We start from the raw sequence: 27,060 nt of genomic DNA, 5'->3' as shown, positions 1-27,060 counted from the left end.
GAGAGAGAGAGAGAGAGAGAGAGAGAGAGAGAGAGAGAGAGAATGGGTGTGCCAGGGTCTCCAGCCATTGCAAACGAACTCCAGACATTTGCGCCCCCTTGTGCATCTGGCTAATGTGGGTCCTGGGGAATCAAACCTGGGTCCTTTGGCTTTACAGGCAAACGCCTTACCCGCTAATCCATCCCTCCAGCTCCAGCTCTATTTCTTAGTATATGTCCAAGAAAAATTAGAGTGTGTATTTACAGGAAAGCTTGCACAAAATTGTTCCTAGCAACATTGGTCACAAAAGCCAAGCAATAGACACACGAAATGCCCATCAACTAATCAAAGGATGAACAAAATGCAGTTAGTTGATCCATGCAATGGTATATCATTGGGCCACTGCCAATGAGTGACACACTAATCCAGACTTCAGTATACATGAGCCTTGAGAAGGTCACACCAGCCACAAAAGACCACGCATTGTATGATTCTATTTATATGAAGTGCCCAAAGTAGGAAAACCCCACAGATGGACAGATGAGTGATTGCTGGGTGGTTGGAGGTAAGAGAGGAATTCACAGGGCGTGACTGACTGCCAATGGCTATGGGAATTCTTTTGGGGGGCTGATGCGGATGTTCTGGAATTAGATAGGTGGTGATAGTTTGCACATTATGAATGCGTGAGGAGGTCTGAGGACAATCTTGGGCATTGTCCCCAGGAACCCCATTCACCTTCTTTGAGACAGGATCTCGCATTGGCCTGAAGTGCGCCAGTGAAGCTAGACTGTCTTTCTAGCCAGCCCCAGGGACCTCTTATCTCTGACTGTCCAGAATTGGGATTCTAGATATTTGCCACCACACCCAGAATTATTATGTGGGTATGGGGAGAAGGAGGGGGGATTTAACTCAGATTGTCATGCTTGCAAGCACTTCATTGACTGATCCCCTTTCTATCCTTTTATTTGCAGATTTGTTAGGTCCTGGGGGGCTCGAGTCACCTGTCATAGTTGAATGCATACACTCTACTTAGACCCCATGCCTCTGACCTCCTACTGCCTTCACCCCCCTCCAGCCCCATCCTCTTTCTTGTTTAAAAAATTTTTTTGTTTATTTTTATTCATTAATTTGAAAGTGACAGACAGAGAGAGAAAGAGGCACATAGATAAATAAAGAGAGAGAGAGAATGAATGGGCGCGCCAGGGCCTCCAGCCACTGCAAACGAACTCCAGACGCGTGTGCCCCCTTGTGCATCTGGCTAACGTGAGTCCTGGGGAATCAAGCCTCGAATCGAGGTCCTTAGGCTTCACAGGCAAGTGCTTAACCGCTAAGCCATCTCTCCAGCCCAAATTTTTTGTTTATTTTTATTTATTTATTTGAAAGTGACAGAGAGAGAAAGAGGCAGATAGATAAATAAAGAGAGAGAGAGACTGAATGGGCGCGCCAGGGCCTCCAGCCACTGCAAACGAACTCCAGACGCGTGTGCCCCCTTGTGCATCTGGCTAACGTGAGTCCTGGGGAATCGAGCCTCGAATCGAGGTCCTTAGGCTTCACAGGCAAGTGCTTAACCACTAAGCAATCTCTCCAGGCCCCCATCCCTTTTCTGCAGCTCCTCCTTCAGTGGGCTCTTCCTTGCCCTGGTTGCACTCTGGCCAACTTAGCTTTCTTCTGCCCCGTAGGTCAGACCACCAGCCCCACAGGCTGACCCTGTCCCCAGCAGGTTCTCTGTGTTGCTACCAAGACATTTCTCCTGAGGATCGTTTCTCCACTGGCTGTGTTTTCGTGTGTGAAGCCACTGCTTCTGATGAAGTAACCTCTTGCTTAGACAAGGACGCAGGAACGGAGCAGCCTGATTCTCAGTCAAGCAGGCACACTGCCTGAGTCAATGCCAGCATCTTAGGCTCTCTTAACTTACTGTGTGATCTTGGACAAGTTGCTTGATCTCTCTAGGCATACCTCCTAAGCTTGTAAAGCTGAAGTGAGTTCTATAGAATGCCTGTGGAGGCTGGAGAGATGGCTTAGCAGTTAAGGCATTTGCCTGTGAAGCCAAAGGATCCTGGTTTGACTCTCTGGGATCCACGTAAGCCAGATGCACAACGGGGGCGCATGCATCTGAAGTTGGTTTGCAGTGGCTGGTGGCCTTGGCACATCCATCCTCTCTCTCTCAAATAAATAAACCATATATATGTGTGTGTGTGTGTGTATAAAATATACATATAATATATATAATATACATATATATATATATAATAAAAACGTGTGGTGAAGGGCTCACATACAGCAGCTGCTCATCCACATGTATTCATGGGCTGGGGACTTAGCTCACTGGTAGAGTGTTTACCTAGCAAGACCTGGGCCATGGGCGGAGTCCCAGCATTAAAACAACCAACCCGACAAACACACAAACAAAAAAAGAAATTACAGTTGTTACTCTGGGTACCCAGAGGGTTCAGTGAGAGCCCTGTTCTTTTGGGAGCAAGCAACTTGATGTGCTGGGTCATTGTAGTCAAGTTGAATGACACCCGTCCCTTCATATATCATTCTTTTCTCTGCATGTGTTTTTACTCATTGTAACCTTCACATAAATTGAAGTAGCTTTTTGCAGTTTTACTTGTCAAATCCTCAGAAAAATCTTCTCCCTTGTAGAAGAAGATTTAGACTAAGTGGAGAAGAGGAGTGAATAATTTGGGGGACAGTGACACCATATGATCTCAGACAGAGTTTAACTGACTTCACTGTGTCAACTCCGGGTAGAGAAGCTCTTAGCTGAAAGGGGAGCTCGCCTTTTATGAGAGAAAGCACGTCTTGTTCACTGTCAAGGTTATAGGTTGAAAGTTCAAGTAGTAGGTAACTAACGAAAGAACTTAATCAAGAGCTATCTAGAGAAAGAATCCGAGGAATTGTGGATTTTGTGTGTGAGGTGGCAGGAAAATTATGGCCACTGTGCCAGCCTTTTAAAAACATTTTAATATTCATTTATTTATTTGAGCGAGAGAGAATGGTTATGGTAGGGCTTCCTGCTGCCGCAGCAAATGAACTCCAGACCCATGTGCCACTTTGTGCATCTGGCTTTATGTGGATATTAGAGAATTGAACCTAGGAGATCAGACTTTGCAAGCAAGTGTCTCAAGGCCCAATTCTCCAGGACCCACGTCAGCCAGATGCACAGGGGGGCACATGCGTCTGGAGTTCGTTTGCAGTGGTTGGAGTCCCTGGCACACCCATTCTTTCTCTCTCTCTCTCTTCCTCTTTCTCTCTCTGTCTGTACTCTCAAATAAATAAATAAAAATAAACAAAAACATTTTTTAAAATATTTTTTGTCCATTTTTTATTTATTTATTTGAGAGCGACAGACACAGAGAGAAAGACAGATAGAGGGGGAGAGAGAGAATGGGCGCGCCAGGACTTCCAGCCTCTGCAAACGAACTCCAGATGCATGTGCCCCCCTGTGCATCTGGCTAACGTGGGACCTGGGGAACCGAGCCTCGAACCGGGGTCCTTAGGCTTCACAGGCAAGCGCTTAACCGCTGAGCCATCTCTCCAGCCCAACAAAAACATTTTTTATAAAAGTTCAACCTTGAACCCCAACACTCCCTTAAACTCTCTTTGTCTGACCTATGGAAATCATCTCTCCCGCTGAATACTTGCATGTTTCCAGCTGTACCGTGAGCTCTTTGCGCCCATTTCCTACTTGCTGAGAGTCTGTGCTCCACGGAGGGCACGTTTCTCCATAACTGCGCGTTTCTCCTCCTTCACTTGTGTATGCTAGACGGTGACCACGGCAAAGCTGAAGGGAAGACAAGCCAGGCAGCCCACGTGGCCTCTAGAGCCAGATGCATGTTGGCGGGCACGGCCTTCGGGAGCCTTGTATTCCTCACGCACTGGATCTTTGGAGAGGTCTCTCTTATTTCCAGATGGGCAGTGAGTGGTCACCCCCATCGGGGGCCGGATCCTAACCCATTCGGGTGAGTTTGGGTTTGGAAACCATCGAGAAGTTGCAACGTCTCCATTGTGCCGGGCATCTGCATCTCATCCACATCTTTCCTCCACGTGTTGTGAAGTCTAGAGATGAGAATCCGGGGCCTGGGGGGGGGGGGGGGTCTGCGCGGTGCGAGAGGACTGTGGGAAAGTAGCTGAGGGAAAACCGAGGGTTGCGCCCAAGGGGTTCTGAACTCCTATATGGGCACCGCAAGGAACCCCTGTCTTGAAGAGCCTGCCGGATGTCAGGCAAGTTATGGCATCTGCAGGTCATTCCCTCCAGCCCCTCCGGTTGCAAGGATGGGCGTTGGTTAGACAGCCCACAGCACCATGATGAGAAAATGCTCTGCCCATGTTCTCCTCTGCCAGTGGGCAGAACAGTGCCATCCCTTTTACAGACCTGTGAGGGTTAAGTGAGTAACTTGAAACAGTGCTTAGGGGGGCTGCAGAGATGGCTAAGCTATTAAGGCATTCGCCTGCAAAGCCAAAGGACCCAGATTCATCTGCCCAGGACCCACGTAAGCCGGATGCACAAAGGGGCACATGCATCTGGAGTTTGTTTGTAGTGGTTGGAGGCCCTGGTGTGCCCATTCTTTCTCTCCCTCTTTCTCCTTCTTCCTCTCAAATAAATAAACTTTAAAAACAAAATTAAATATTAAAACAGGGCTTAATATTTAGAGTTACATTTTATATGCAAGAGAGTATGAGAAAGAGAGAGAAAGAGACTGGGCACATTAGGGCCTCCAGCCACTGAAATTGAACTCCAAACTCATATGCCACATTGTGCACATATGCGACCTTGAGACTTGTGTCACCTTATGCATCTGGCTTATGTGGGACCTGGAGAGTCAAACATGGGTCCTTAGGCTTTGCAGGCAAGTGCCGTAACTGCTAAGCCATTTCTCCAGCCCCAGTGTAATGTTTTAAAAGTGTAATTTAGGTTATAACTACTTAACTAAATGCTATTATTGCTGATGCATTTCTCACTAAAGTTTACTTAAATTCTTTTTAAAAATATTTTGTTTATTTATTTGAGACAGAGAAAGAGGCAGGGGGGGAGAGAGAGAGAGAAAGGGGGGGAGGGAGAGAATGGGCACATCAGGGCCTCTAGTCACTGCAAACAAACTCCAGACACGTGTGCCACCTTGTGCATCTGGCTTACTGGGTCCTGGGGCATCAAACCAGGGTCCTTAGGCTTCATAGGCAAGCACCTTAACTGCTAGGCCATCTCTCCAGCCTAAGTTTACTTAAATTCTTTTATTAATTTATTAGAGACAGAGAGAGGAAGAGAGAGAGAGAGAGAAAGAGAGAGAATGGATGCACCAGGGCCTCTAGCCACTGCAAACGAACTCCAGATGCATGTGCTGCTTTGTGTATCTGGTTTATGTGGGACCTGGAGAATCAAACCTGGGTCCTTAGGCTTTGCAGGCAAACACCATAACTACTAAGCCATCTTTCCAGCCCCTTAAATTCTTTTTGTTCCTCTTCTTACAAGTGAGTGTGTGTGTATGTGTGTGTGTGTGTATGTGTGTGTGTGTTTTCAAGGTAGGGTTTTCAAGGTAGCCCAGGCCAACCTGGAATTCACTTATATCATTTCAGGGTGACCTCAAACTCATGGTGATCCTCCTACCTCTGCCTCCCAAGTGCTGGAATTAAAAGTGTGCACCACCACACCCAGCTACACGTTTGTTTGTTTGTTTGTTTTTTTTTGGTCAAAATAGCAAAAGAATGAAATAATTTGTAGTAGTTGTGAAAAAATACTACTGTCAAGCTGCCATGGATCTTAGGAAGGCAGAGACAAGAATGTAGATAAAAGCAACACTGAGGCCGAGCAGAGAAAGGGCAAAGGAGTTCTATACAAAAACCACTGCTCGTGACATTTTTCCTTGGCAGAGTCCCTTAAAAGGTCGGGTGACCTGTGTGAGCTATAATTTAAGAGTCTGAGAAAACTCAGCCAGGTATGGTGGCTCTGCCTATAATCCTAGCACTTGGCAGGCAGAGCCCAGGTGTAAGCCTAGGCTACAGAGTGAGTTCCAGGACAGTTCAGGCTAGAGTGAGACCCTGCCTTAAAAAAAAAAAAAAAAAAAAAAAAAAAAGCCAGGCGTGGTGGCGCACGCCTTTAATCCCAGCACTCGGGAGGCAGAGGTAGGAGGATCGCCGTGAGTTCGAGGCCACCCTGAGGCTCCATAGTGAATTCCAGGTCAGCCTGGGCTAGAGTGAGACCCTACCTCGAAAAAACCAAAATAAATAAATAAATAAAAAGAGTCTGAGAAAATCTAACTGTTTACCTTGCCTATGAAGGACTCAAATGCCATTTGTCAGAGGTTTTTTTTTTGTTGTTGTTTGCTACTTTGGTATTTGAATATATGCAATATGGGTGCTCATTGGGCATTCATGATCACTGCTTTCATACTCATATGATCTCTTGGATGCACCTCGAGGCAGGAGTTGCATGTTTTTAAATTTTTGCTTTTGCGTTTGTTTATTTCTTTCACAGAGGTGCAGTTCTGTTGGGCTTGGCAAGCGGATTGATGCTCTCAGCTTGTTCCTGCGTTCGTGATGCCAGGCTAACCTGGTGGGGGACAGGTATGTGGCACTGACCTGCTAAGGTGCCATCAATGAGTTTAAAGGGAATTATTTTTGTTTATTTTTATTTATTTATTTGAGAGCGACAGACAGAGAGAGAAAGAGGTAGATAGACAGACAGAATGGGTGCGCCAGGGCTTCCAGCCTCTGCAAACGAACTCCAGACGCGTGCGCCCCCTTGTGCATCTGGCTAACGTGGGTCCTGGGGAATCAAGCCTTGAACCGGGGTCCTTAGGCTTCACAGGCAAGCGCTTAACCGCTAAGCCATCTCTCCAGCCCTTATTTATTTTTTAGAGAAAGAATGAGCGCACCAGGGCCTCTAGGTACTGCTTATCTGGGTACCAGAGAATCGAACCTGAGTCCTTAGGCTTTGCAGGCAAGCCCCTTAACTAAGTCCAGACCGGCCTGGGATTTTTCCATATGACTTTTCACTTCCAGTTGTGCCAGCGACCTGCTGTGTGGCCTTGAGCAGACCACATTAACCCTGCGACATGTTGGCCCAGCAGTCCCCTGAGCCCCCTTCTGCCTGTGACCAGCTGTAAGTTGGCCATCCTGTGAACTCTGCTCTTCTCTCTTTTTCTCACAAACAGGCGCAGCTGCGGCCGCGGGTCTCCTCTACCTGCACACGTGGGCAGCGGCTGTGTCCGGCTGGGGGCTGGCCATCTTCACTGGGTCCATGTGGCCTCAAGTGCTTGGACAGCTTGTTAGCTCAGGGTCAGACCCTGGGGAAACCATGACCACTGCCATGGTCGTATACCTTCTAGGGACATTCTTCTGTGCATGGTGCACAGCTTTTAAGTTTGTGCCCGGTGGTGTCTACGCCAGAGAAAGATCTGATGTGCTTTTGGGTGAGTACCTGGAACAGGTTGGATTCAAGAAACTTCTACAAACCTTGAGACCGGCTAGGATTTATTTAGTACATCACAGGACCGGTAGGAATAAATAGGTGAGCTTGGTTTTCTGTTTAGGTAGACTCTTGGTAAAAGAGAAATAAAAGCCTAGGATGGGCATGGTGGGGCATACATTTAATCCGAGCACTTGGGAGGCAGAGGTAGGAGGATCACTGTGAGTTCTAGGCCAGCCTGAGACTGTAGAGTGAATTCCAGTTCAGCCTGAGCTAGAGTGTGACACTATCTCAAAAAACAAGGGCTGGAGAGATGGCTTAGCAGTTAAGCGCTTGCCTGTGAAGCCTAAGGACCCTGGTTCGAGGCTCGGTTCCCCAGGACCCACGTTAGCCAGATGCACAAGGGGGCGCACACATCTGGAGTTCGTTTGCAGTGGCTGGAGGCCCTGGCGCGCCCATTCTCTCTCTCTGTCTCTCTATCTGCCTCTTTCTCTGTCTGTCACTCTTAAATCAATAAAAATAAAAATAAGTAAAAAAAAAAAAAAAAAAGAAAGAAAGACCTAGAAAGATATCTAAATTGTAATTAAAAGTAAATTCAAGCTGGGCATGGTGGTGCACGCCTTTAATCCCAGCACTTGGGAGACAGAAATAGGAGGATCACTGCGAGGTTTGAGACCATCCTGAGGCTACAGAGTGAATTCCAGGTCAGACTGGGCTAGAGCGAAACCCTACCTCATAAAACACACACACACAACATGCACATACACCTACAAAGACACTTTTTTTTTTTTTTTTTTTTTTTTTGGTTTTTCGAGGTAGGGTCTCACTCTGGCTCAGGCTGACCTGGAATTCACTACGTAGTCTCAGGGTGGCCTCGAACTCACGGCGATCCTCCTACCTCTGCCTTCCGAGTGCTGGGATTAAAGGCGTGCACCACCACGCCCGGCTATCAAAGACACATTTTTTTAAAAGGCTTGTGGATTAATAAATATTAACAAATTGTACTTAATTTGAAATAACTTAATTTGCTATGGTTTTTGGTTTTGGGTTTGTGTGTGTGTGTGTGTGTGTGCGCGCGCGCACGTGCGTGCGTGTATGTGCATTCATAGGACAGCCTTGGCTTTGGTTCCTCAGGAACACCAGTCAATTTTTTTAGCCTTTTTTTTTTTTTTTTCCAAGGTAGGGTGTCTCTTTAGCCCAGGCTGACCTGGAATTCACCATGTAACCTCAGGGTGGTCTCCAACTCATGGCAATCCTCCTACCTCTGCCTCTTGAGTGCTGGGATTAAAGGCGAGTGCCACCATGCCCGAATAATCTTTTCTTTTTTTGAATATTTTATTCATTTATTTTACTGAGAGAGAGAATGGGCACACCAGGGCTTCCAGCCACTGTAAACAAATCCAGATGCTTGCGCCACCTTGTGCAGCTGGCTTATGTGGGGACTGGAGAATCGAACTTGGGTCCTCAGACTTTGCAGGTAAGCACCTTAACCACTGAAGCATCTCTCCAGCCCATGATTGGCATTTTTACGTGAGTATTGGTGATCCTACTCAGGTCCTCTTGCTGATGAAGAATGCACTTTATGAATAATGTATTGGCCATAAAAAAGCATAAACTATAGAGTATGTGCTGCACGTAGACTGGTACTGAGGAAAAGGCATGACTGGGACGCTCATGTCCTCACTTCAAGAGGACACTCATAAATAGACACAGGTATTGGGATTTATTTTGGATTCCCCTGCATTTCACCAGTGATTTTTATTTCCCATATTTTTACCAATGAAGTATATTTATGGGCTGAGGAGATGGCTTGAGTTCAGCTCCTCAAAACCCACATAAAACCGGACATGGTAGCTCATGTCTACAATCCCAGCACTCCTAGGGCAAGATGGGAAACAGAGACAGAATTCCCAGAAGCTCCTGGACATGTAACAGAAAACAGAGAGACCCTGCCTCAAAGTGGAAGGTGAGAACTGATACCTAAGTCTGTCCTCAGACCTCCACATGTGCGTCTCACACTTACACGTGTGAACATGCACAAACACCCACATATCTACACAAACATCAAATTATACATACATATATATGTAGTTATATGTATATTAGTAAATGATAAATTCCCAACTCATGGAATTTCAATTTTACTTTCCATTTTAATAGTTATAAGCTCAGCAAAATTGGAGTTTAAATGAAATTACTGATGTATACCAGGTATATACAAATCCAACATTGCCAATCTCTCTTCCTCTTTGTCCCCCTTGCTTTTTTAAGACAGGATCTCACTTTATAGCTCTGGCTGGCCGAGTATTCACTATGTAGACCAGACTGGCTTTGAACTCATGACAATCCTGCCTCAGCCTCCAAAGTGCTGAGATTGCAGGTATGAACCATCACACTTGGTTGTTATTTTAAGGTGTAAGACAAACATATCAAATTCATCAAATTCTTCCACAAAAAGTCTTAGAAACAAAGAGGCAACATATGCTAATAGGGCATCCAGTTCTTGTTTATTCACGCTTTCATTTTTCACAAAACAAATGAATCATTTATTTAAAAGAATTATCAGGGCTGGGAGCAGCTAAAGCACATGCCTACGAAGCCTAAGGACCCAGGTTTGATTCTCCAGGTCTCACGTAAGCCAGATGCACATGGTCACACATGCATTTGCAGTGGCTAGAGGCCCTGGTGCACCCATTCTCACTTTCTCTCTCTCTCCCCCACCCCTCTCTTTGCCTCTAATAAATAAATGAATAAAAATAATTTTTTTTGAAAAAAAGAATTATCAGCTAGGCATGGTGGCGCATGCTTTTAATTCCAGCTCTGGGAAGGCAGAGGTAGGAGGATCAATGTGAGTTTGACACCAGCCTGGGACTGCACAGTGAGTTCCAGGTCAGCCTGGACTACAGTGAGAAGCTACCTTGAAAAAACAGACAATGAAGCAAGCAAGCAAACCAACAAAAAGAATTATCATGCACCTACTGTATTCCTGGCCTAGCATTATGTGCTGGAGATGAAAAACACCTGGTGTCCCTACCCACCTGGAGCTTTCCTGGAATGGGGTTGCTATACATCAATGAAGCAAATCCTTATGGAATTTCCAGTGGGGTGAGAACCTCACCAGAGATCTGTGGCTTCACCACGGTTCTCCCTTGCATGCTTAAAATCCACCCATCCATGTTGTTCCTTGCCACAGCCACTTTCCTGACCCAGGAGCTACATGCTTCCAGGACAGGTTGCTTTGGAAGATGCCTGGTTTCATGATGCATTGTTGAGAAATAGCCTTTGAGAACTGGATATTTCCTGAATTTTCGTCTAGGTAGTTATTTATTGCTGCATTTCCTCTGCAGTAACCCTGGCTTTGCAGACTTGTATTTCTTTCTTTCTTTCTTTCTTTTTTAGCTTTATTTATTTATGAGAGAGAGAGAGAGAGAGAGAGAGAGAAAGAGGAAGAGAGAGATTGGGTGTGCCAGGGCCTCCAGCAGTGCAAATGAACTCCAGACACATGCACCCCCTTCTGCAACTGGCTTATATGGGTCCCAGGGAATCAAACTGAGGTCCTTTGGCTTTGCAGGCAAACGTCTTAACTGCAAAGCCATCTCTCCAGCCTCAGACTTGTATTTCTTTTGATCTCTTTCAGGTGGGTACTCTGTCCTGCTCTGCTCTCCTGTCCAATGCTTTTTTTCTTTCAGCTTGCTTAGGGTCTACCAGGTGAAGCAGACCATGAAAAGTAAGAGCTCTTCTGTATCAAACTTTGTTTCCTCGGTGTTATGACAAACATTTCTAGTTCCTTCTTGCTACTCAAAGGATTGCAGAAACCATGCATTTATTATAGATTTGGATAAAAACCTTTGAGGAGTAAGAGTGACATAAGGATGTTTGTAATATCCAGGGTAGCTTTTGATTTAATGATGGAAAAGATTCTGTGCTGCATCAGAAGTTAGTATAAATTTATTTTCTGGATTTTACTTGGACTTTCCTGGAAAGTTAGATATAAGTTCTTCTGCTAACCCTCTACCGAAGCTTAACTTCTATTTTACATTTCCCAATTTACATATTGTGCTATCCCTGTTTACATTTTTATTGTGAATCACTTTAGGAATATGCAAACTATATGTAAGCTGCTTTGGGTAACATCCCACTTTAGCTCAATGTTATGGGCCAGCTCATTGGCACCCTGGAGCTCTGGCCTGCACCCTGTGCAAGGATCCTATGCCCAGAGTCCCTGCGGCCTGGGCAGGATTATCACAAGCACTCCATTAGGGATTTATATATGCTGGCTGGTTTGCCTTCCTGAGCTTGAGGCATGTGAAGGTTTCCCAGTGGCAAAGACTGAGTTTCTATGTCAGCTCAGTTGGTTCCTTTCTGTCCTGCCCCGTCAACAGTCAGTGACATATACCCAGCCTCTAAGAAATGAACAAGGCCATTGCTCCTCAGGAAAAACCTGGGGTCCTTCTCATGTTAAGCACCATTCTGAGAACCTTATTTCTTGTGGCTGTCCCCACGATTGAGAGTTCTAGATAAATTAACTCAGAAGTGAATTGTCAGGTTGCATTCGGGGGAAAAGAAATCTTGGCTCCTGGAACATACGATTTAAGATTTTAAACAAATTATTCATTTATTTATTTGCAAAGGGAGAGAGAGAGGGAGGGGGGAGAGGGAGGGAGGAAACAGACAGACAGATACAGTATGGATACACTGGGGCCTCCTGCCACTGCAAAGGAACTTCAGAAGCATGTGCCATTTTATGCATCTGGCTTTATGTGGGTACTGGGAAATCAATTCCAGGCTGTCAGGCTTTGCAAGGAAGAACCTTTAACCACTGATCCATCTCTCCAGCCCTGGAAGGATTTTTTTTTTATTAAACCATCATATTATATCTTATCTTACCCTTACTTCTCCTCTGTTTCTCCTCTTCTTCTTCCTCCATCATTTTACTGAGCTTAGGGCATTATTAGTGCTAAGCAAGTCCTATACCATTATGGTATATTCCACACCCCTTTTTTCTCTTTAACAGGGATTATGATGTTAATTATTGGTATGAATATGTTATTTGGACCTAAGAAAAGCCTTGACTTTCTTCTTCAAACAAAAAGCATCCCTAAAGTGCTCTTTAGAAGGAGTGAAAAATACATGAAACTTTGTAAGTATAATTTTACTTTCTTCTAAAAGAATGTTCTTTGTATAAATTTTCACACAGATGAAAATTAAAAAGTACAGTGACAGCTCAGGTACTCTTTATCCAGCTCTCCAGTTGTTGTTAATATGTTGCCAATGTTGCTACCAGAGTCTTTTCACCTTTCTTTCTTTCTTTTTTTAGAGAGAACAAGAGGGAAAGAGAGAGAGAGAGAATTGGCATGTCCTGGCCTCAGTCACTGCAATTGAACTCCAGACACTTGCGCCACCTAGTGGGCGTGTGAGACCTTGAGTTTGTCTCACTTTTGGGCGTCTGGCTTATGTGGGATCTGGAGAGTAGAGCTTGGGTCCTTAGGCTTTGCAGGCAAGTGCCTTAACTGCTAAGCCATCTCTCCAGCCCACCTTAAAAAATTATTTAAATACATTAAATTCATGAGATTATGGCATTTCAACCAGAAATACAACTTTAAGTAGAGATGTACAGCTTTATTTCGCTTCTAACGCAGATAAGATGATTTAGTAGGTGGAATTTCTAAAATGCTTCATTCTGCTAGTTGAGACTATGTCTCCTTCTCTTATTCTCCTGCTTTGGAACATTAGATATGCTAGCATTGGTATGCTGGTAAACTAGGGACTCACACATGCAATTAGTCAAAATTTGGCTCACTTCAAAGGATCCAGGGCTGAAGGATGGTTTAGCAGTCAAGGCGCTGGCCTGTGAAGGCTAAGGACCATGTTCGACTCTCCAGATCCCACGTAAGCCGGACGCCCAAAGGTGAGGCAAGCGCAAGGTCTCACACGCCCACTAGGTGGCGCAAGCGTCTGGAGTTCAATTGCAGTGGTTGAGGCCCTGGCCTCTCTCTCTGTCTCTCTCTCTGAAATAAAATAAAAATAAAGGATGCAGATTAAGTAAAAGTATTTACTGAGTGTATTTGATGTGAAGCTTGGGTGACCACTGTGTAGGCTACAGAGACATGTGAACAAGTGGTTTCTCCCTTCAAGACTTTGATAGTTACCTAAGGAGAGAACATATTATCATCTAACGAGCTAAAAAACAATTAAGAAATGGTGTGCATTTTCAAAAATATTTCTAAAAGACACATCACAAAGCAGCAAGACCACTACATCAAAACTGTTATACATGCTTCATCATAACTTGAAATGATCATATTTAATCATATTTGAGGGCAATGGGTTTGTGGTCTATGCACCTGTGTGTGTCTCTATGTTTTGGTATGTCTCCTTGAAACTAGAATCTGGTGCTGTTAGTTTGTTTGTTTTAGTTGTGACAATCTTGATTTCCACAGATCCATAGCCTGTCCATTCATTCACCCATCAAATTGAGGCATTTGAAAATGTTCAGACTAGTTTTTTTTTTAATTAAAAAAAAAATTTTTATTTATTTATTTATTTGAGAGTGACAGACACAGAGAGAAAGACAGATAGAGGGAGAGAGAGAGAATGGGCACACCAGGGCTTCCAGCCTCTGCAAACAAACTCCAGACGCGTGCGCCCCCTTGTGCATCTGGCTAACGTGGGTCCTGGGGAACCGAGCCTTGAACCGGGGTCCTTAGGCTTCCCAGGCAAGCGCTTAACCGCTATGCCATCTCTCCAGCCCACTAGTTTTTAATAACTAGAGTAGTTTTAGGTTCACAGAAAACTCGAGTGGATGACACAGAGATTTCCCTCAGTCCATCTGCTCCACGTACATAAGCCGCTTGCACTATCAAATTCACTAACTAGAGTGACTCATCTGTTCTAATCAATAATCCTCAGGGGACACGGCACTGTCACCCAAAGTCCATCAGTTACTGTTGGTGTTGTTCATTCTGTAGGTTTTTAAAAATCTTTAAAATTTTTTATTTATTTGTTTGAGAGAGAGAAAGAGGCAGATATATAGAGAGAATGGGTGCGCCAGGGCCTCCAGCCATTGCAAGCGAACTCCTGATGCATGTGCCACCTTGTGCATCTGGCTTCTGTGGCTCCTGGGGAATTGAACCTAGGTCCTTTGGCTTTGCAGGCCAGCTGCTAAGCCATCTCTCCAGCCCCATTATATAGGGTTTTCTGTTTATTTGTTTTCTTCCAAAGTAGGGTCTCATTTTAGCCCAGGCTGACCTGGCATTCACTATGTAGTCTCAGGGTGCCCTTGAACTCACAGTGACCCTCCTACCTCTGCCTCCCAAGTGCTGGGATCAAAGACGTGCGCCACCATGCCCGGCTCCATTCTGTGGGTTTTGACAAATGTAGCTAACAACATGTGCTCTCAGCTTGAGTGTCAATTGGAATAGTTTTCCACCTAACCATCCTCCACAGCCATCTATTCATCCTTTCTCCTCCACACCTTGGGCAACCATGATCTTTTACTATTTCTTTCTTTCTTTTTTTTTTTTTTTTTTCCTGTTCCGCAATGCTCAAGCTTTGTCTTTTAAGTGTTCAGTCAAGGGGCTGGAGAGATGGCTCAGAGGATAAAGCATGAACACTGGAGTTCTGATTGATGATTGCTGGCTGCCTGTTATCCCAGTGCTTTTGAAGCAGAGACCAGATTTCCAGGGCTAGCTGGCTAGACTACAACTGGCTAGACTGACTGAACTGGAGAACCCTAAGTTCAAGTGAAAGATCCTCTCTCAATAAATAAGGTGGAGTTTGATGGAGAGGACACCCAAGGTCAGTCTCTGGATCCACACACATGTGCATCCCCCAACACAAACATGCGTATTACACACACACACACACACACACACGCCGAAGTCTGTTTGTCAGTGATTTCTAATGTATTATGAGATATTTCTAGCATCTCTGCCTTTTTGCTTTCTCCTTTGTCTTGGCATATTTAATTTTTTTTAATTTTTATTTATTTGAGAGAGACAGAGAGAAGGGGGGATGAAGGGGAAGAGAATGGGCACACCAGGACCTCCAGCCACACCAAACGAACTCCAGATGCATGTGCCACCTTGTGCATCTGGCTTACGTAGGTTCTGGAGAATTGGGCCTCAAACCAGGGTCCTTAGGCTTCACAGGCAAGTGCTTAACCGCTAAGCCATCTCTCCAGCCCTCTCTTGGCATACTTTTTTCTTTATTCATCTTGATTTCCTTGGGGTTGACTAGATTTTCTTTTCATTTTCCAATCTGTTGTCATCTCTCCCATTTCTCTTTTGTGGTTTGGAAATTATGTCTTTCATTTCCATTTTCTTTTTAAAAAATTTTTATTTTTATTTATTTATTTGAGAATGACAGAAAAAGAGGGAGGGAGAGAGAGAGAGAGAAAGAGAGAGAGAATGGGCACACCAGGGCCTCCAGCCACTGCAAACGAACTCCAGACACATGTGCCCCCTTGTGCATCTGGCTAACGTGGGTCCTGGGGAATTGAGCTGTGAACCGTGGTCCTTAGGCTTCACAGGCAAGTGCTTAACCACTAAGCCATCTCTCCAGCCCTCATTTCTATTTTCTAGTGGGTGATTATTATTCTCCCAGTACTTTGAGGATACTCTTTTCCTACTCCTGGCTTCACTTTTCTATTCAGAACACATCTATGGCTGTAATTGCTGCTCTTTTGAAGGTAATCTGTCTTTTTCTCTCTGGCACTTAAGACTTAAAAAAAAAAATATCCTATAGTTTCTGTATGTTCTACATGGATGTGGATATCTCCTTTAGTTGTTTTTTTTTTTTTGTTTTATTTCTTTCAATTTTATTTATTTATTTATTTGAGAGAGCATGAGAGAGAAAGGCAGACACAGAGTGAGAGCGAGAATGAGAGAGAGAATGGGTATGCCAGGGCCTCTGGCCACTGCAGACGAACTCCAGATGCATACACCACCTTGTGCAGCTGGCTTATGTGGGTGCTAGGGAATTGAACCTGGATCCTCAGGCTTCATAGGCAAGTGCGTTAATCGCTATGTCATCTCTCCACCCTTCCTTTAACTTTTTTGGGAGTCTTTGGTCTTCATCTCTCTGATGAGTCATGCTTTTGCCAGCCATTCTCCTTTCTGTTTGAAACCAGTTAGTTATGTGTTGGATCTTCTTGTTCTGTTCCCCATGTCTTTTGGCCACTTTCATTTTTTTTTTTTCTTACCTGGTTTTGGGCTGCTTTGTACATTCATTCTCATTTAAGCATTATCTAATCTGTTCTTTATCTTGTTCCTATCAGTCCAGGCTGACCCGGATCTCACTCTGTAGCCCAGGCTGGCCTCCAACTCACCTCAACCTCTGAGTGCTGGGATTAAAGGTACCCACTACCATGCCTGGCTTTCATTAATTTTTTTTTTAATCTCACTTATTATAGTGTTTTAAAAAGATTTTATCTATTTATTTTGCAAGGGAAAAGAAGAGGGGGAGAGAGAGAGATAGAAAGAGAGAGAGAGTGGGAATGGGTGTGCAGGGCCTGTAGCCACTACAAATGAACTCCAGATGCATGCACCACTTTGTGCATCTTGCTCTATGTGAGCACTGGGGAACCGAACCTGGGTTGTTAGGCTTTGTTAGCAAGCACCTTAACTGCTGAGCCATCTCTCCAGCCTCTAATATTTTTATTCCTAGAAATCTCTTTGATTTCTTGAAACATTTCACTGGTTGCATTTTTAGTTGTTCATTCCTCAGTCTCTTTTCAAATACCTCCCTTTCTCTAAATATGCTAAGCAAACTCATTTTAATCCCTGCCTCTTAGGTTTCTGACATCTTGAAGGGTTTGATTCTGCAGAATGTCTTCTTCTGCTCACAGATGCATTTAAAAAATATATTTCATAGCTTATTTTCATTTTTAGTTCATGGATTTTAGGATATTTTTCAGGGAATAATCTTTGAAAATGTGAGTTTAGGGCTGGAGACATAGCTTAGTGGTTAAGGCACTTGCCTGTGAAGCCTAAGGACCCAGGTTCAATTCTCCAGGTCCCATGGAAGCCAGTGCACATGGTGCCACAGGCATCTGGAGTTTGTTTCCAGTGGCTGGAGCCCTGGTGTGCCCATTCTCACTCTCTCTGTGTCCCTCTCTCTGTCTCTAATAACTAAATAAAAAAAAAAAAGAAAATCTGAGTTTAAGGTATGAGTATTAACTTAGATATGCTGGGCATGGTGGCACACATTTTATTTCCAGTACTAGGGGGGCTGGGGTAGGAGGATCACTGTAAATTCAAAGCCAGCCTGGGGCTACCGAGTGAGTTCCAGGTCAACAAAATTAAAAATAATATATCTATGTCACACGTGAAAATAAACCTAATAATTAGACATTCATCCAAACTCCTTGGCCAACAGTTTGCTAATTTTAAAAGACATTATGGTGCTGGGAAGAAGTGAGAGAGGAGTGCTCAGCAATATCTCTATCACAACCTTGCAAGGCTCAGGGTTTGTTGTGGAAGAGGTGGTGGAAAGAATGTAAGAGCCAAAGGAAGGGTAGGACTCCTTACAACGTGCTCTTCCAGACATAAAATGGTCTGGATATCCATGACCTCACAGTGCCTGACACTACCTACACAAGACCATCATAATAGGAGGAAAAGATGACGACATTAAAATAAAAGAGAGACTGATTGAGAGGGGGAGGGGATATGATGGAGAATGGAAAAGGGAAAGTTGGGGGGGGGAGGGCATTGCCATGAGACATTGTTTACAATCAGGGAAGTTGATAATAAAAAAATAAAAATTTAAAAAGTTATTTAAAAGATAAATTTAATTATTAAACAACCCTTTTTTCTTTCTGTTCAGTTTTATGGCTGCTTGTTGGTATAGGGTTGTTGGGATTAGGATTGCGGCACAAAGACTATGAGATGAAATTAGGCAAAGGGGTAAGTAATTACAATTTTCTTTCTTTCTTTTTTTGATGGCTCTTTTGTTTTAGGTAGTTAGCATGCAAAATAAAGGCCTTCATGGTGGCATTTTCATACATACAATATTGTGGTGTTTGATTCAGGTGTCCCCCATAAACTTATGTGTTCTGAAAGCTAGGTCCCCACCTGGTGGCAATTTGGGAATTGGAGCCTCCTGGAGGCAGTGTATTGTTGGGGGCGGGTTTATGGGTGTCATTGCCAGTTTCCTCTTGCCAGTGTTTGGCACACTGTCCTGTTCCTTTTGTTCATCTGATGTTGGCCAGGAGGTGATGTCCACCCTCTGCTCATGCCATCATTTTCCCCTGCCATCACAGAGCTTCCCCTTGAGTCTGTGAGCCATTATAAACCTTTCCCTCCCACAAGTTGCTCTTGGTTGAGTGTTTTCTACCAGCAATGTGAACCTGACTGCAACACATATCATTATACTTTTTTTTTCATATTAACCCTTCATTACCTACTTTTGACCCCTTCCTTTCCCCACAGAGTCCCCTTCTACTTTCATATATATTCTGCATATGAGAGGAAACATGATAATTGTCTTTCTGAGTCTGGCTTATTTCTCTTAACATGATATTTCCAGTTCCACCCATTTTCTTCTAAATAACACAACTTAATTCTCCTTTATGATGGAATAAAGCTCTATATAAACATCATATTTTCTTTTTTAAAAATTATTTTTTTTATTTATTTATATGAGAGAGAGAGAAAAAGAGACACACAGAGAGAATGGGCATGCCAGGACCTCCAGCCACTGAAAACGAACTCCAGATGCGTGTGCTGCCTTGTGTATCTGGCTTATGTGGGTCCTGGAGAGTCGAACCTGGGTCCTTAGGCTTTGCAGGCAAACATCTTAACCACTAGATCATTTATCCAGCCCTGTTTTGTATTTTTGAGGTGCCTCCATTCTGAGACTATACTAGAGGATACATAATATAATTATATGTATATATATAATATAAATATATAACTATATATTCCCATGGTCAATGTATCAGGGTTCTTTCCCCATGTTTACTGGCATTCCTTTCCTTGCTGATGGCCATGCAGACTAGTGGTTGGAATCCCAACATAGTTATTTGCATTTTCTTTCCTTCAAAAAAAGAGTTATTTATTTCTTTATGAGAGAAGAGAATGAACGGGCACAGCAGAGCCTCTAGCCACTGCAGATGAACTCCAGACACATATGCCACCTTGTGCATCAGGCTTTATGTGGGACCTGGGAATCAAACCTGGGTTCTTTGGCTTCGTAAGCAAGCACCTTAACTGCTAAGCCATCTCTCTAGCCCTGATTTGCATTTTCTTTCTTTCTTTTTATTTATTTATTTATTTTATTTTTTTCTCAATTTTTATTCACATTTTCCATGATTATAAAAAATATCCCATGGTAATACCCTCCCCCCCACTCTCCCCTTTGAAATTCCATTCTCCATCATATTACCTCCCCATCTCAATCATTGTACTTACATATATACAACACCAATCTATTAAGTACCCTCCTCCCTTCCTTTCTCTTCCCTTTATGTCTCCTTTTTAACTTACTGGCCTCTGCTACTAAGTATTTTCATTCTCACGCAGAAGCCCAATCATCTGTAGCTAGGATCCACATATGAGGGAGAACATGTGGCGCTTGGCTTTCTGGGCCTGGGTTACCTCACTTAGTATAATCCTTTCCAGATCCATCCATTTTTCTGCAAATTTCATAACTTCATTTTTCTTTACTGCTGAGTAGACTGATTTGTGTTTTCTTGATGGCTAAGGATGTTGAACTTTAAAATTTTTTTATTTGTATTTATTTCTGAGAGAATGGGTACGCCGGGGCCTCTAGTCAGTGTAAATGAACTCCAGACATATGCGCCACCATATGCATCTGGCTTACATGGCTTCTGGGGAATCCATCCTGGGTCCTTAGGCTTCACAGGCAAGCATCTTAACCGCTAAGCCATCTCTCCAGCCAGAACTCTTTTTTTGTGTATTTGTTGGTCATTTGTAGTTCTTCTATTGAGAACTGTCAGCTCATGATCCCCTTTATTGATTGCATGATGTGACTTAAGGCTGTTTCGGTTTATGAGTTCTTTATGTATACTACATGCTAATTTTTTGTTGAGTGTAGAGTTGGCAACAATTTTCTCCCATGGTGTAGCCTGTATCTCCACTTTGCTGATCGCTTCCATTGCTGGTTGCACATTGCTATTCTAATGCTAGACTTGGTTCTGATGGCTTTAGGACCCTGCATCCCATCTCCTTCATAGTTTTTGACTTATAATATAGTAGAATTATTTATGAAGTTGGGTTCTGGGCCAGCATAGACCCATGTAATAGATAAAAAGTGCTCATTCCTTTGGTAGACTTATTTTCCTGCTAAGATTTAATATATCAAAATTATAAAATACACAACTGTTTTCTAACTGGTAGGTAATTGCTGACAATATCACTGTGAGATTATTTGACACAAGAACAACAGTCTGACAGACAAATACAGAGTTTTCATATTATGGGTACATTTATATTGATGGATTGTGAACAGTTTCCTTTTTTACTTTTGCTGCAGGCAATTTAAAATGTTTTGATGTTCTCTGTCCTTCTAGAAAGGGGCTGAAGCAGGAGTGAGCCATTGCACAGCTGTGTTTTCCTCTGATAAGATAGATCACGGCACTTCATGATGAGTCAGAGTTACAGTTTGGGATAAAAATCAGAATTTGAGAGTTATCACTGAACTTTAGTAATCTGCACTACTAGAAAAAAAAACTATATATTGAGGATGGAGACCATATTTCTCAGGTTAATTTCTGTATTCCTAAGACTTTCCCGAGTGCTTGGTGCTTGGCACATATTCAACTCTCTCTTCCTTTTCTCTTAATTCTCTTCCCTCTTTCCTCTCAGTATTGCCAGGGATAAAACTCAGGTCTCACTCAGTAACTATTTCTTACTACGTAAATAATAGTGACTCAATATCAAACGATCATCGTCGGGTATACAGCATAATGTCCATTTGAAGTGGATCAGCCAGAAATTCCCTTTAAATGGAATTGCTTGAATGTGAATTGATTCTTGTTTATTTGCTCATTCATTTGGCAGGTGGTGTTGTCATTGATTATCTCTGATGTGCCCAGTGCCAGGAAAAAGAGCTGGACCCAATCTCTGCCCTCCCACACTTTGTATGTCAGCATAGAAAGTCAGTATGCATTAGAATAAGTAAAGATAGACTAGGACGTCAGGCCAGGCGAGAGAAGGCTGTTGTGGGGGCTTTGAGTTGTTGACATTTGAGACGAGACTTGAAAGTGGACAAACAGGCAGCTATCCAGAAAGCTGGGATTCAGAGGGAAGACACTTGGCCAGTGGCCTGAGGGCGCACCAGCCTGGAGTGTTGGAGGTGCATCAGAACCACGGGTGTGGCTGCCCATGGTGGGAGGTGATGTCAGAGACCTGGGGAGGGCAGGGTCACACAGGGCCTCAGGCCACACAGCCTGGCTCCCAGTTCCGTGTCTCAAGCAGGACAGTGAAGAAAATGATAGTTGTGGGCCTGGCCGCTGTGAGCAAAAAAGGTGGATAAATTTGGAGGTGGAAAGAGGACACTTGAGGGCTTTTTAGTGATCCAGGAGGGAGGAGATGGGGATTTGAGGGTTTGGTGGCTGGTGAGCCAGAGAGAAGCGGAGGGACTTAGACTGTATTTTGATTGCAGAGCTGGCAGGACGGGCCGATGGGCTGGATATTTCTGGCTGAGGTAGAGAGAGGAATTATGGGGACTTCCTTGCCAGTGACTTGTCTTGAAGGGAAGGAGATGACAATCTCTGAGATTGGAAGAAGAAAGTAATAGGCTTCAGCGTGGTGAATCCAAGATTAATAACAGAGATCAATAATAGCTGTTATAATAATGTAATAACAAAGCTGGGCGTGGTGGCGCACGCCTGTAATCCCAGCACGCGGGAGGTACAGGTAGGAGGATCGCCATGAGTTCGAGGCCACCCTGAGACTCCATAGTGAATTCCAGCTCAGCCTGAGCCACAGTGAGACCCTACCTCGAAAAACCACACGCACACACACAAAAATGTATTAACAGATTCATCACAGATGGATAACTGTATGAGAAAGGATAGCCTGGTACGCGTAACCAAATCGTGATGGCTTCTTTCTCTGCATGACTCGCACTAAGTTCCATAATCTGTGTGTAAAGCTGACACAGTTCACCACAGGTAACAAAAGCCTGCTGACCTTCTCAGTAAAGCAGTGGCCTTCCTACACAGCGATGTTACTGCGCTTTCTCCCAACCTGAGCTTTTTTGTTGTTGTTGTTGTAGTCAGTGGGATGGGTGGCTAGGGTTGGGGTGGTGTCTCCTCTGACTAGCCCTAGAACCCACAAACGGGTCTGCAGTACTGACCATTGTCCTCACTAGTATAGCCACAGGGTAACGCCATCCACGGCCAGGTCACACTAGGATGGTAACTTAACTAGTGCAATCACCATCCATGGCCGGGTTAGACCAGGGCAGTCCTTTCACAAATCTTGGCAAGATCTCTCAGTATCCCTTTGTAGGCTGTCTTTTCTTCTGTCAGCGCAACTGAGTTTTTTGGCTGTTTTCCTCTTTGATCAAACAGCATGGTTGACAGGCACCTGGGGGAGAGGATTTCTTTCACTTTCATGGCAGGAGAGGAGCGGTGCTGGGAATACCTGAGTGGTGGTAGGCGTTTGTCCCCCTCTTCTTCACAGAGCAGGAAGCAGAGAGGGACTCAGGCTGTTTTCTTGGGCTATAATCCATAAGCCACACCCCTAGAGCCCAGAGAGGCTTCATGTCTGCCAAGACTCCACAGCACCCCCAAACAGCGCCACCTGCTGGTCACCAAGTGTTCAAGCACATGAACCGATGGAGATATTTCACATTAACATCATAACACTACACGTGATTTTTAAAAAAATAGTTTTGCGGCTGGAGAGATGTCTCAGCAGTTAAGATGCATGCCTGCAAAGTCTAATGACCTGGGGATCTATTCCCCAGTGCCCACATAAAGCCAGATGCTTTAGGAGGCACAAAGTGGCACGTGCATCTGGATTTCGTTTGCAGTGGCTGGAGGCTCTGGCACACCCATTCTCTCTCTCTCTCTGTTTCTTTTCTCTGTCTCTTTTTGCTTGCAAATAAATAAAAAAAGACATTTTCATGTATTCCTTTACATAGTTGCTACATACGAAAGATTCCTAGACAATGTATTTTCCTGTTTTCAATTCTACTTACCTGACGTCTGACACGTATTTTGCAACTTACCTTGTTCCTTAAAATTATCTTGGAGCCAGGCGTGGTGGTGCACGCCTTTAATCCCAGTACTTGGGAGGCAGAGGTAGGAGGATTGCCATGAGTTCAAGGCCACCCTGAGATGACAGAGTTAATTCCAGGTCAGCCTGGACCAGAGTGAGACCCTACTTTGAAAAAAAACAAAAAACAAAAATATCTTTGGGAGATTCATTCACATGGAAATATATAGCTCTACCATATTTATTAGCATTGTGTAGAGTTCTGTGTATATAACATCATTTGTTTATTTCTTTTTATATTTTTAGAATGAGCTTATTAGGGATATGTAACATTCTATGATATATTCTTATTTTCCTACATAGACAGCTAAGTGGTTTCTAATATTTTTTATTTTTATTTATTTACTTGACTTAGAGGAAGAAGCAGATATAGAGAGAAAATGGGCATGCCAGGGCCTCTAGGCAGTGCACATGAACTCCAGATGCATGCACCACCTTGTACATCTGGCTTATGTGGGTAATGGGGAATGGAACGTGGGTCATCGAGCTATGCCAGCAAGGGCCTTAACCACTAAGTCATCTCTCCAGCCCCTCTAATTATTTTTTTCTATTATAAGCAATGTTTATTAGAAATACTTCCCAAACATTCCTCTGGACTGCCAAAGCTTTAAGATTTATTTGGAGAGAACCATGGAGTAGTTCATCAGTTTTTTTTATGAATTAAACATAGGTCAATGTCTAAAGAAGTCCCCCTGCTGAAGTGGGGATTTTCATAGGGAAAGACAGAGGAAAGCCATTGTTCACAGTCGCCCTGAATCAACTTTGCAACCATTCCTCAGGCACCTGCCCAAGTGGTCTCTGCTGCCATCTGGCCCTTCCGGTTTGGATATGACAACGGAGGATGGCTTAGTCTGGAGAGGTCGGCGCAGCTGCTCAAGCAGACAGGTGAGTCTTTCTGGGAATAGTTCCAGGTTTGCACCGACTGCTGTTTTCCCTTTCATTTTCAGCAGGTGTCCGAGTCATAGGAGGAAGGAATGCTGACACACACACAAGCTCTTGAAAAGGCTTTGTTTTGGTAGACAGGTGTAGGGTCAGCTTCTGCGCCACATCTGTCTTTGAGAGCAAGTAATCCACTGATTCCAAACAGCATGTCATATGGAGTGTCTGCAGGGGACTCATGTCATGTCCTTGTTAGAGATGCTGCTGACAGCTCCCGAGACTTGGGCACCTGCTGCTGAAGACCAGAAACGTTCCCTATTCAAAAACAGAATGGGGCTGGAGAGATGGCTTAGTCATTAAGGCGCTTGCCTGAGAAGCCTAAGGACCCATGTTCGACTCTCTAGATCCCACACAAGCCAGACACACAAAGGTGAGGCAAGCGCAAGGTCACACATGCCCACTAGGTGGTGCAAGTGTCTGGAGTTCAATTGCAGTGGCTGGCGCCCTGGCCTGCCAATTCTCTCTCTAAAAAGTAAATAATAATAATAATAATAATAATAGCAGAATGGGGCCCAGCATGGTGGCTCACACTGTTTTTTTTTTTTTTTTGAGATAGGGTCTCACCCAAGCCCCAGCTGGCCTGGAACTTTCTCTGTAGTCTCAGGGTGACTGCGAATTCACCGTGATCCTCCTACCTGTGTCTCCCAAGTGCTGGGATTAAAGGGGTGCGCCATCACGCCCAGCTATGGCTCACACTTTTAATCCCAGCACTTGGAAGCCTAAGTAGGAGGATTGCTATGAATTCAAGGTTAGCCTGGGCTTCAGAGTGAGTTCCAGGTCAGTCTGAACTAGGGTGGGAACCTGCTTCAAACAAAATTGAGAACTTTACTGCATGAAATGTTAAGAAAAACCCTAATGCTTGCGTAGATTTCTTTGCCCCGATGTTCAAAGAACATTATATTGAAAATATACACATTATCTTATTCCTTTTAAAAAGAAAAACAAGGTCTGGAGAGATGGCTCAGTGGTTAAAGGTGCTTGATTGCCAAGCCTAACAGCTGATTCTCCAGTGCCCATGGAAAGCCAGATGCACAAAGTGGTATATGCCCCTGAAGTTTGTTTGTAGCAGCAAGAGGTCCTGGCATGCCTATTCTCTATCTCTCTCAGATAAATATTTTTTTAAAGCAGAAAAAAATTGGACAAAAGTAAGGTGATGAACATTGGTTTTGAATCACTCTGGGGCCAATTTTATTTGCTTTTGTGCTCTTGTGTGTTCATGTTTGCATAAAGCGTCCTTTAGGATGCGCGGGAATTTGGGTGTTAGATCAGTGACATGGAACATGGTGAGCTAAGTAAAGGGATACAGGGGTCTGGTTATTTCTCATGCTAAGCATGCCTCCTAAGAAACTTCTGGGCGTCTTCATGAACAGTGTCACTAACCTTTTTGGGGCCTTATTCAGTCTTGGTTAGAGGCCTGGGGGACACGTCTGGCCAGAGGTGACAACAGCTCATTAACTTCATGTCCGGGGCAACCCTGTGGAGCTGTTTGCCTTGGTCTAAAATGCCAGTCTGCACCACTCTGTTGTATCTGAAGTTATGAATGATATTGAGATTATCGGAAATTTGGGGAAGGTGATGAGAATGTTTGAATAGGAAAGTCATACTTTTATACTCAGTATTTCCTCAAGGTGTTTCATGTTTTAATGACATTCTAAACATAGGCGTCTTCCTTCATGGCACGCATTCGAATCACCTCCGTTTGGTGATTCATAAGGAATGACTTTGCTTTTGGGTTTGTGAGTGAATGTAAGAGGGCTGAGGTCAAGAATAAAGTAAGGCTGGGTATGGAGGGGCCCACCTGCGATTCCAGCACTCGGAAGGTAGAGGCCGGAAGATTATGAGTTCAGCATCAGCCTGGGCTACAAACTGAGACCCTGCATCAACAAAATAAAACAATAATAACAAAAAATTAGTTTTCCTGGGTGTGGTAGTGCACGCCTTTAATCTCAGCACTGGGGAGGCAGAGGTAGGAGGATTGCCATGAGTTCAAGACCACCCTGAGATTACATAGTGGATTCAGTCAACTTGGGTTAGAGTGAGACCCTATCTTGAAAAAGCAAAATAAATAATTTTTTTTTTGAGGTAGGGTCCCACTGTAGCCCAGGATGATCTGAAACTTACTCTGTAGCCCCAGGCTGGCCTCAAACTCACAGCCATCCTCCCTCTTCAGCCTCCTCAGTGCTGGGACTAAAGATGTGCACCACCACGCCCCAGCATGAATCAAGTTTTGTTATTACTTTGTGCATTGCGGTATTTTTTCTTTTTTTTTTCTTTTTTTTTGTTTTATTTTTACTTATTTGGGAGAGACAGAGAGAGAGAGAGAAAGAGGCAGATAGAGAGAGAGAGAGAGAATGGGCGTGCCAGGGCTTCCAGCCACTGCAAACCAAACTCCAGACACGTGCGCCCCCTTGTGCATCTGGCTTACGTGGGTCCTGGAGAATCGAACCTTGAACCGGGGTCCTCAGGTTTCACAGGCAAGTGCTT

At 44.0% G+C, this 27,060-nt stretch overlaps 1 protein-coding gene across 1 annotated transcript in view; it reads left to right on the top strand.

The window, feature by feature from the left end:
• Cwh43 (cell wall biogenesis 43 C-terminal homolog) overlaps window positions 1–27,060 on the top strand; it is a 71,201-nt gene that overhangs the window by 8,318 nt on the left and 35,823 nt on the right. Inside the window, exons 3-8 of the mRNA XM_045161239.1 lie at window positions 3,749–3,944; window positions 6,455–6,543; window positions 7,134–7,391; window positions 12,402–12,527; window positions 18,215–18,294; window positions 24,417–24,522. Of these exons, the coding sequence (XP_045017174.1) occupies window positions 3,749–3,944; window positions 6,455–6,543; window positions 7,134–7,391; window positions 12,402–12,527; window positions 18,215–18,294; window positions 24,417–24,522 (855 nt within the window). The remainder of the gene's footprint in view (window positions 1–3,748; window positions 3,945–6,454; window positions 6,544–7,133; window positions 7,392–12,401; window positions 12,528–18,214; window positions 18,295–24,416; window positions 24,523–27,060) is intronic.

The sequence above is a fragment of the Jaculus jaculus genome, chromosome 11 (genome assembly GCF_020740685.1).
Source record: "Jaculus jaculus isolate mJacJac1 chromosome 11, mJacJac1.mat.Y.cur, whole genome shotgun sequence".
NCBI classification, from domain to species: domain Eukaryota; kingdom Metazoa; phylum Chordata; class Mammalia; order Rodentia; family Dipodidae; genus Jaculus; species Jaculus jaculus.
Note: the sequence above shows the minus strand (reverse complement) of the source record. Positions and strands in the feature narration are given on the sequence as shown.